Genomic DNA, 9,239 nt, shown 5'->3' with positions numbered 1-9,239 from the left:
TGAAGTCCCTCATCAGCCTTCTGCACACATGGGTAGATGTTTGCTAATATGATTTTCTGGTTCCTTACATTCTTCACCAACCACTGTTTCAGTCTAATACCTCTTTTTCTGTTGTATCTGACAGCAGGTTTATTTCTTGCCCTTCTAGTTTCTTAGCCCTGTTGCATCTCTGAACTCAACAGTCCATACCACCAATATAATGATCTGTGCTCTACCTGTGTTTGATACAAAGCTTCTGGACTGGTGTCTAACTTCCACATACACCAGCCCCTAACTATGCCTTTCAGACCGATACCTTCTTTCAGCTGCAGCCTCTGTTCATCTGATATCAGGTCTCTTTAACTAGACTCCAGTTTTAACTCTGTCAGTGGTGACATTCAATGGAGTTGAGTTTTCTTCAGAACTTCACTCAGATTGTTTGTAATTGCAGTGCTCTCATCCCACTCAGTATCTCTGTGAAGCAGTAACTCTCCTTCATGTATTCTGGGTGCTTGTATCCAAAATTGGTGGGAGTATTGTTCCCATTAAAGCCTTGGGTGCTTCGATCTCACTAACTGGGCAGATGTGCAAGCCAGACTGTACCAGTAGAGATGAAAAATGCTCATGCCACTGCCTGAGCTTCTCTGTCCCACTGGTGGGTGCTCTCTATGCCTTTGCCTTGGGAGTGATATTTTCTGTGTAGGTAAAAGCTCATTTCTTTGCCTCCTGCCAACAGCACCTGTGCAGTTTCACCTCGATGTGGCCTATGTGAGTCCAAATTTTCCTGATGAAAAGATGCGATCCTGCAGTATTCTGGGTCTGGCTGGGGTGGAATTAACTGGCTTCATAGCTGCCCTTATGCTGCTCTGTGATTTATGGCCAAAACAGTGTTGATAGCACATCCGGGTTTCAGCAGCAGCTGAAGAGCGCGTGCACAGCAGCAAGGCCATCACTGCTCCTCACTCAGCCCCTGCAGGGACGAGGCTGCTGGGGGGACCGAGGCACTGGGAGAGGACACTGTCAGCTTAGCTGACCCCCAACAGGCTGTTCTATGCCCTGTAACACCGTGCTCAGCAGTAAAACTGTTGGGGGGCAAGGGCAGAGAGTGTGTTTCTCCAAAGTAGCTATTGCTTGGAGACTGGCTGGTCATCAGTCTGGTAGTGGGATGTGGTGACAACCTTTGCATCACTCATTGGAAGGGTGATTTTGTATTTTGTTTTTCCCTTTCAGTAAGGGTATAAGGTTTCCCTGCTGAACACTGACCTGTCCCAGGCAGATACTTGGTTAGTATTTGGATACACTGCATGAAAACTCAATGCTGGCATCTTTATTAGCTGTAATGACTGTGTAGAATCCCAGCTAGCCATGTACCTAATGTCAGTCAGCAGCATTCAGATTGATCTGATCATTATGCCCTATGATGTGTAAAAGATGAACTGTTTTAAATACACTGCCTTTGTTTTCCCATTTATCCTGTGTGTGCAGTAAAAGCATTTACAACAGAAACCTGTGCACCTTTCTATCACGTCAGATGGTGCTTCTCTATACTATGTGACAGCTGTTCTGGGTGGCTGACTCCCAAGAAGATGAGTACTCCTGCTTTTTTCCAACCCATTGGGCTTGGTACGTTCACCCATGCAAAGTGCAACACAGGTCCTGTCTGAAGGGGAGGGAGAAGCGTGGTCTGGTGGCCGCTGGGAGAGCTGCATGCATCTGCCCCAGGGCTTTTCCTCCCATGTGCTATGTGGGCTTTGGCATTCAGATGTTGGCACCAGCAGTTGTGATTGCAGCTCCTAATTTTGCTTGTTTTGATGAACTAGTAATGGTGCTAACCTCAGATACCAAGCACAGAGCAGATCACAGAATCACAAGGGTGGAAAAGACCTTTGAGATCATCGAGTCCAACCGCTCTCATCCTTTGCTAAACCATATCCCTGAGCACCTCATCTACCAGTCTGTTAAATACATCCAGGGTTGGTGACTCAACCACCTCCCTGGGCAGCCTGTTCCAATGCCCAAAAACCCTTTCAGTGAAGAACGTTTTCCTAATGTCTAATCTGAACCTGCCCTGGGACAGCTTGAGGCCATCATGCAGGTGCATTGAGGTCAGATGCAGGTGTCGTCTCTGTAAAAGCAGCTCTGAGTGTCAGCATCTCAAGCTAAACACCCAAAACCTGGCAATACCTGTGATGGGGGGTGGGGGGGTGGGGTGGGGGGGGGGTGTTCTAACCTCAGTCTGACAGTATAGGAGGGGGTTGGAAAAATAAGAATTATAGCTTGAGAGCCCTTCCCAGCCATCTTCTGCAACAGGTGTGTCTGCTGAGCTGGAGATTAACCCCCACTGAGTAATAAACAGGGTCATTTATTTATATCAAACATGAAATTTAAATATCAGGGCAGGAACTTTCAAGAAGAAGAAAACACGGGCAGCTTTGCAGTGCCTGTGACTGGGGCATCCACAAGCTCTGCTGGCAGTCATGGCTGCCGACTGGGAATGGCTGGGCAGGTAGAAGCTGCCACCTGTTTTTGTCACCAGAGCTTGGCAGCTGCCTTCTGCCTGAAGCACATGATTTCTTGTAAGCCGAAAGAAAACAAACCCTACTTCAGGGAACCCCACCTCTTCCTGCAGCGCAGCCGTAGGCTCGTCCTCAGCTTCCCTGGTTGAGGACAGTGCCAAGAAAAGCCTGGCAGCAACACCCAGCCCAAAACACCCGGCTGTGCTGCCTGCTCAGGATTTCCCAGTGCCTTCTGCCCCTTGGACTGACCCTGTCTGCCAGGGACCATCTGGTCCGTGTCTCTGCGGTGCTGCCCAGCACCCCCCCTCAGAAAGTGCCTCTCCCCATTCGGCAGATATTACACTTAAGAGTAGGAATTTCCTTTGGGATATTAAGCAAAACAAACCATGGGAAAGAAAAAGAAATAAAGTGTGCACCCTCCTTCCCTGGGCTGGGGAGGTGTCAGCCAAAAATGGGATGACTTTACAATGAAACTGCAACCTTTTCACAGCAGTGCCATTTCCAGGCTGAAAGAAAGTAAGTTTCTGGAGCTCTTTTGTTTCAGTTTCTGGAGACCTCTGAAGTGGAGTGCAGATGGATGCATGTAACCCTAGCAGAGACGTCAAAGCTTCACCATGCTCATCATACATGGGGGACTCAGTTAATCGTGCAGGGGGGGAAATGGAAGATAATTTTCCAAGGCAGTAAAAGGAACACCTGAAGGTGAAAGGAGAGAGTAGAAAAGCATGTCACAGAGAGCAGGGTGACATGCTGGAAGGTGTCATTGCTTGTTTTTCCTGTGTGGGAGGATGTCAGGGACTGCCCTTTGCTTCTCTCAGCTGCCTTGGCACCAGACAGAATCAACCTGCTCCACCCCAAAACTGGACCAACCAGATAAATTTATGGTGCCTCTGTGGAAACATGTTTAAGAAAGGGCCCTGAGTGCTGAAAAGGAAAGATAAGGCCAGGGCAGGTACAGTACCCAAAGGCACAGTGACCAGTGGAAGAACCCATGCTGGAACAGTTGCTTGGCACATGACAAGATGTCTGACAATATATTGAGTGAATAAGCACCTTCATTATACAACATCCCAGACAAGACTGGGAAGAGCAGTGGAGATGTCCCCTAGTGAAGCTGAGGTTTGCTTGTGTACTGCTGCAAATAAAAACCCAAAGGGTAGGGAAAGGAAAGGTGAATAAGTGAGATGAAGAGTAAAAGGCCAAGAAAGATAAGAGGGAAGAGGCCCCCTTCAGCAACGTGCATTACTAGCATAGCTCAGGCCAGAGCGCCAGGCTCACTACCATGTTCAGCTTCTCCCACTGAGATGTGTCCACAGAAAGTCAGGGTGCTGGGATCCACGAGGAGAACAATACCTACAGGAAGAGTTGCTGGCAAGTATTCGGCCACATTTGTGTCCTGAAGAAAAAGCAGCTCTATCTTCATGGCCTGGACCTGCCCAAGCCCCTTTGTCTTTGCCTAAAAAGGGTGCTGCTCGTTCTCCAGGAGTTCACTCCCTCCTAGGCCACCCATGACAACCACCTGATGCATGTTCTGTTCTCAGCCAAATACTTGGTGCTTTCCCTACTGAGCCCCTCCCAAGGTGGTTTTGGGTCCCAAGGTCTGGGAACCACCAGTTCCTGCTGTGCTGCCCTCATCCCTTCCTCTGTATCCCTGTGCTGGTGGCTGGGCTTGGCCAACTGGCATTCCCCTGGTTTGTGTTTGCCTTCAAAGAGTCCCAGCAGCACAGCATGTGTCCCCTTCCCAGGACTCCCCTGAAATCTGGCATATTTTTCTGAGGATTTTGGGGTGAGAAAGCAGAAGTCTGTGCAGCTTCCATCACACCACTTTCTGTTGTGGCGAAAAGGGAGAGGGAGGGAAGGGGGAGGGCGGCACAGTTTCAGTGGAATTTGAGGCATCTCTTGGCAGCCGTGGGCACCACAGCACCAAGACTGACTGACCAGTCTCTGAGGTTGCAGCCACCTTCTGCCCTGGGGTATTGGGCTGGTTTTGCTCACCGTGACGCACATTTCTCCCTCACGCCTGTTCCTTCCCTCCTCCAAACCATCCCAAACAATACAAGGTTTTGTCTGCACTCAGCGTCCAGCAGCAGCAGCAGCTCCTCAAGCCCCTTAGCCCTTATTTCATGAGCGTGCCCTGGACTTAACCAGAACATTCCTGCCAGAGGTTAAGCCCAAGCACTGCGTGGATAATCCAAGATTTTTTTGCCTGCAGTTCCAAGTGACTGTGACAATAATGGGCCCACATGTGCTGTCTGCAGCTCTGCACTGACCCTTCTGCCCCTTTTCTCCCTCCCAGGCAGGTGGGGCTTAAGGATAGGAGGGGAGAGAGGTCCAGGAGGATCAGGGTAACAAAACACCTGTGCTTCCAGCCTGGGCATCCTGCATCCATTTATCTCCTGCTTATGATAATGTGCCTTGCCAGGACACTGTGGCCAGGGATGCTGTGCCCATGCTGCCATCACTGTCCCTGCAATGGTATCATTTTTGGGCTGGTGATGCCTCACACCTGCCTGGTACCGAGGCTGGGAGCAGCATGGGGTGAGCCCCTGCTAAACCAGAGGGCTATGGGGAAAGCAGTGACTGCAGCACAGAAGCAGGACTGGAGAGAGCTGCTGGAGCTATAAACTCTGGCAGTCTTTGGACCAAAGGAGCAAGAAGTGCTGGGCAGAGGGGACGGCAGAGCACCACAGTGCCTGCAGCACAGTCATGCTCCCAGGAGCAAACCAGGAAAATTAGTGCATCACTCTTGTGAAAGAGAAGCCTTTGCAGAGTCTTGGCAGAGGTGAGAGGGGAGGAGAGCAGAACTTTTTCTTCCTCACTGAAAAAACTCTTTTTCCCCTTTCCTGCTCAGACAGAGAGATGTTTGCCCTGGCACATGACTCCGCTGTGTCCTCCTTCCTCATGTGGTTGGTTTCTTTCCTGATTAAAAGTGATTAGGCAGCTCTAAAGCCTGCAGAAATGTGACTGAGGGGAATGAAGACAAAGAGTCCATTCAAGACCTCTTAAATCCCTGGGGCAGTATTTAGAGAGCCCCAAGGAGAGAACTGGAGTAGAACTGCCCCACCAGGACCTCCCTGTCCTACTCCCTCCTGCTGTGCCCTGTGTTGCAGCTGTTTCCTCCACCATGTCATTCTCTGAAGCAGAGGTCCAAAGTGCCCGCGGTGCCTGGGAGAAGATGTATGTGGATGCTGAGGACAATGGGACAGCTGTGCTGGTCAGGTAAGGAAAGATCCCATCCTGCCACTACCATGGGTGTTGAAGGAGGAGCGGCAGGAAGGACTGAGTTACCACGAAGGAGCACAACTGGATTCTTTTCACCCAGCACTTACTGGGAACATTTTTGTTTGCTGTGGTTTATGGCACCTCAGGTGAGGGAGCTCCACACAAAGCAAAGTACAAGGAAAAGTACAAGTACAAAAGAGGGAGATGGGGAAGGAAGAAGAGATGAGAACAATCTCTTCACTCCAGATAAAAAAACCCAAAGGAAGTGTGGTATGAAAGAGAATGGGAGTGAAATATAGGCCTTGTTTCCCTCTTTCCCTTTATCACTAAACTCCTGCAGTGATGCTGAAGTTGCATGCCCTTAACATTTCTCTTCTGATTCTCCTTCAGCCTTTCCAGTCTGGAGCTCATCTGTTCCTTTGTATCATACCCTTCCTGTGGGCTTTCTGCTCTTAGTTTTCACTTTTGTTTTCCACTCTTCTTCCATTAGACACAAGTTTCCTCTAGTCACACACATCCCTCTCTCAGCTGGGACCTACATCACCACCATACGCACTGATCAGCCCCAACACTGTTTCTGGTTGTCATGCCTTTACCACTCCTTCAAGCTTTCTCGTGTAGCACTTCTCACACCTGGGCCAGTCTCAAGAAGTGTCAGGCACTGCTCTTTCTGTCTGCAGTCTGCACAACCTGAGGACAGTTAGGGGCAGAAATGCAGCTGTAAAATGCTAAGAGCATCCAGTGGCTTGGTAATTTACTCTAGAAGGTTTTGCCTTGGGGTCCTACAGCCTCGGCCCTGACTTTAGAGAAGTTCTGGACTCCCCAGTACAAGATAGACATGGGACTGTTCAGCCTGGAGAAGAGAAGACTTGGGGGATCTTATCAATCTATATAAATACTTGAAGGGAGGGTGCAAAGAGGATGGAGCCAGGCTCTTCTCAGTGGTGCCCAGGGACAAGAGCAGAGGCAATGGGCACAAACTGAAGCACAGGAGGTTCCCTCTGAACATCAGCAAACGCTTTGTCACTGTGAGGGTGACTGAGCACTGGCACAGGTTGCCCAGAGTGGTTGCAGTGTCTTCATTCACAGAGATATTCAAAAGCCATGTGGATATGGTCCTGGGCAAACCAGCTTGACATGGGGGGTTGGACCAGGTGACTTCCCTTCAAACCCAAGTGTTCTGTGACTCTGTGAAATGCAACCTGGACTTTGTTACTGCCATTTCAGGTGGATAACTGGTTTACTCAATGGAGTAAACTGCTTTTTAACAAGGTTGGCCAAGATGGCTGTGAGTGGCATTGAACTGTGATACTTTTGAATAAACCCCGTCAGCAATGCCCAGTACTCAAACAGCAATCCATCACAGGCAGGAGGAAAGCTGTGGGAGGGACTCTAGGAGGGGGATGATTAACAAAACCAGTAGTAGGGTTTCCCCAGGGAAACACCCTCCAAGAGCACAGTGGAAGTATCTGCTGTCCAGAACAACTTTGGGAATATCAGACTGTCACTCTCACTCTGAGTGAACGCAGTCCCAGGTCTCTGTGGATTTTATCTCCACCCAACACTGAGACAACACTGAGGAAATGTTTATGTTACAAGCAGTGGAATAAATTTCGAATAGGTAGGTTTGAAGGCAGAGTGAGCAAAGGGAAGTGCTCAGGGAAGAGGTGAGGGAGGGGTCAGGGTGCCATGGGCACAGGGGCTGTGCACAGGTGGGAAGGAGAACCAAGAAACTCAGAGGAAAGAGGTGTCTGTTCTAATAGAGAGGAGGAAAAAGGGCAATAAATACATAAGATAAAGCTTGGAACATGAGGACATAACTGCATCAATGTCTTGGTCCACAAATTAGGACATATCTCATTTCTCTGCAGGATGTTTACTGAGCACCCAGACACCAAGTCCTACTTCACACACTTCAAAGGCATGGACTCTGCTGAAGAGATGAAACAGTCGGACCAGGTCAGGGGCCACGGCAAGAAGGTTTTCACTGCCATCAATGACATGGTGCAGCACCTGGACAACTCCGAGGCTTTTCTTGGGATAGTGAACCCACTTGGCAAGAAACATGCCACCCAGCTGAAGATTGACCCCAAAAACTTTCGGGTGAGTCAGCAGCTGTCTTCCCAGCAGCTGTAATTGTGATGGGAGGAGGTCTTCTCCTTGGAGAGGAAATACTGAGGAAAACAGGCTCTGTGTGTGTGTGTGTGCATCTATATAGTGTATGTATATATATGTACACACACTTATAACTCAGAGAGTGAAGATGGTGGAAGTTGAGATGGTCGATGGTAGATGATAGCAGGAACGTGAGATCTGGCATCTGTTGGGAAGAATAAGGCTGAGTAGCAGATGTGATGCAGGCAGGTCTGCTTAGGTGGGAGCTGCAGATCTGCCCACGAGTTGTAATGGGTTTTCTCAGTGAAACAGGACTCCCACACACTTGCCATTTAATAACAAGATACAGAAAAAGCAGCTGAACATTGAACCTCAGCCCACAAGGTCCATTTTTCTCTAGTAACAGGAAGTGAGCTTTTCTAGGACAATTAAAGCAGCTGCCATCAATAGCACTGCTATCACTAAACAAACACAGATAAGAAATACACAATGGAATGACTTGTCCAAGTTCACTCAAGGTCACCAACAGAGTGTATTTCTGACTACTTTGTCTGCCTTCCACAACACAAAATGCACAAAGAGGCACCTTCTGGCAAAGGTCACTCAGGCACCAGGATGGTGCTTTCGAAAGCAGCAGTCCCAGTTTTCAGTAAGTGGGAGAGTCAGTGAGGATTTCTGCCTGAAACTTACCCCCAAAGCCATGAATTCCCGAAGTGTCCAACACGGGGCTCCTCGTGGCCTTTAAAGGTTTGGGACAGTACACTGCCAGGAGAAGGACTGCAATAGATGGACCAAGCAAGTCGGTCCCATACAGCAGTCTTTAAGTGACTGTGTATATGGGTGCTGTCAATGTCAGCCAGATACAGGATAGATAAAAACCCAACATCCATGGGTTTTCACTGGCAACATCCAAGACTGCATTTTTATTGTGAATTCTGTAATGCACTTAGTTTTCCACGACCTGTTTCCAGCTCTGTGTGCTATATTCTACTGAACTGGTTTTGCACCCCCTTTCCACTGTCCAATTCCAACTCACAACGTGGAGAAAGGTTCATGCTGTTTATTTCCCTTCTCCTTGCTCAGATTATCTGTGACATTATCTTGCAACTGATGGAGGAGAAATTTGGTGGAGACTGCAAAGCTTCCTTTGAGAAGGTGACCAATGAGATCTGCACTCACCTGAACAACGTCTACAAAGAAGAGGGTTGGTGAGGATGTGCAACCCCCAGGCTCTTCAGACGTCTCGCCAGCACTGATTTGCTGGGGTTGGGCCTCCAGCCACAGTTGGAAGAACGAAACAGTTTTTAAAAAAGCAAGAAAAAGGCTTATATGATGTAGATAATTCATGTCAATAATTTCCTTAGCAAACTGAGTTTCTACAGTTAAATAAAACCTGCAGATACATCA

General features: G+C 48.7%; 1 protein-coding gene across 1 annotated transcript; it reads left to right on the top strand.

The window, feature by feature from the left end:
* Positions 1-5,619: 5,619 nt before the first annotated feature.
* LOC311191662 (cytoglobin-1-like) lies at positions 5,620-9,044 on the top strand (the record flags this gene model as incomplete). Its single annotated transcript, XM_084263905.1, has 3 exons — positions 5,620-5,714; positions 7,589-7,820; positions 8,916-9,044. The coding sequence occupies 3 exons, from the start codon at positions 5,620-5,622 to the stop codon at positions 9,042-9,044; spliced, it is 456 nt and encodes a 151-aa protein (XP_084120031.1).
* Between the last annotated feature and the right edge of the window lie 195 nt (positions 9,045-9,239).

This window comes from Gallinula chloropus (assembly GCF_964237585.1).
Source record: "Gallinula chloropus genome assembly, chromosome: 1".
Taxonomy (NCBI): domain Eukaryota; kingdom Metazoa; phylum Chordata; class Aves; order Gruiformes; family Rallidae; genus Gallinula; species Gallinula chloropus.
Note: the sequence above shows the minus strand (reverse complement) of the source record. Positions and strands in the feature narration are given on the sequence as shown.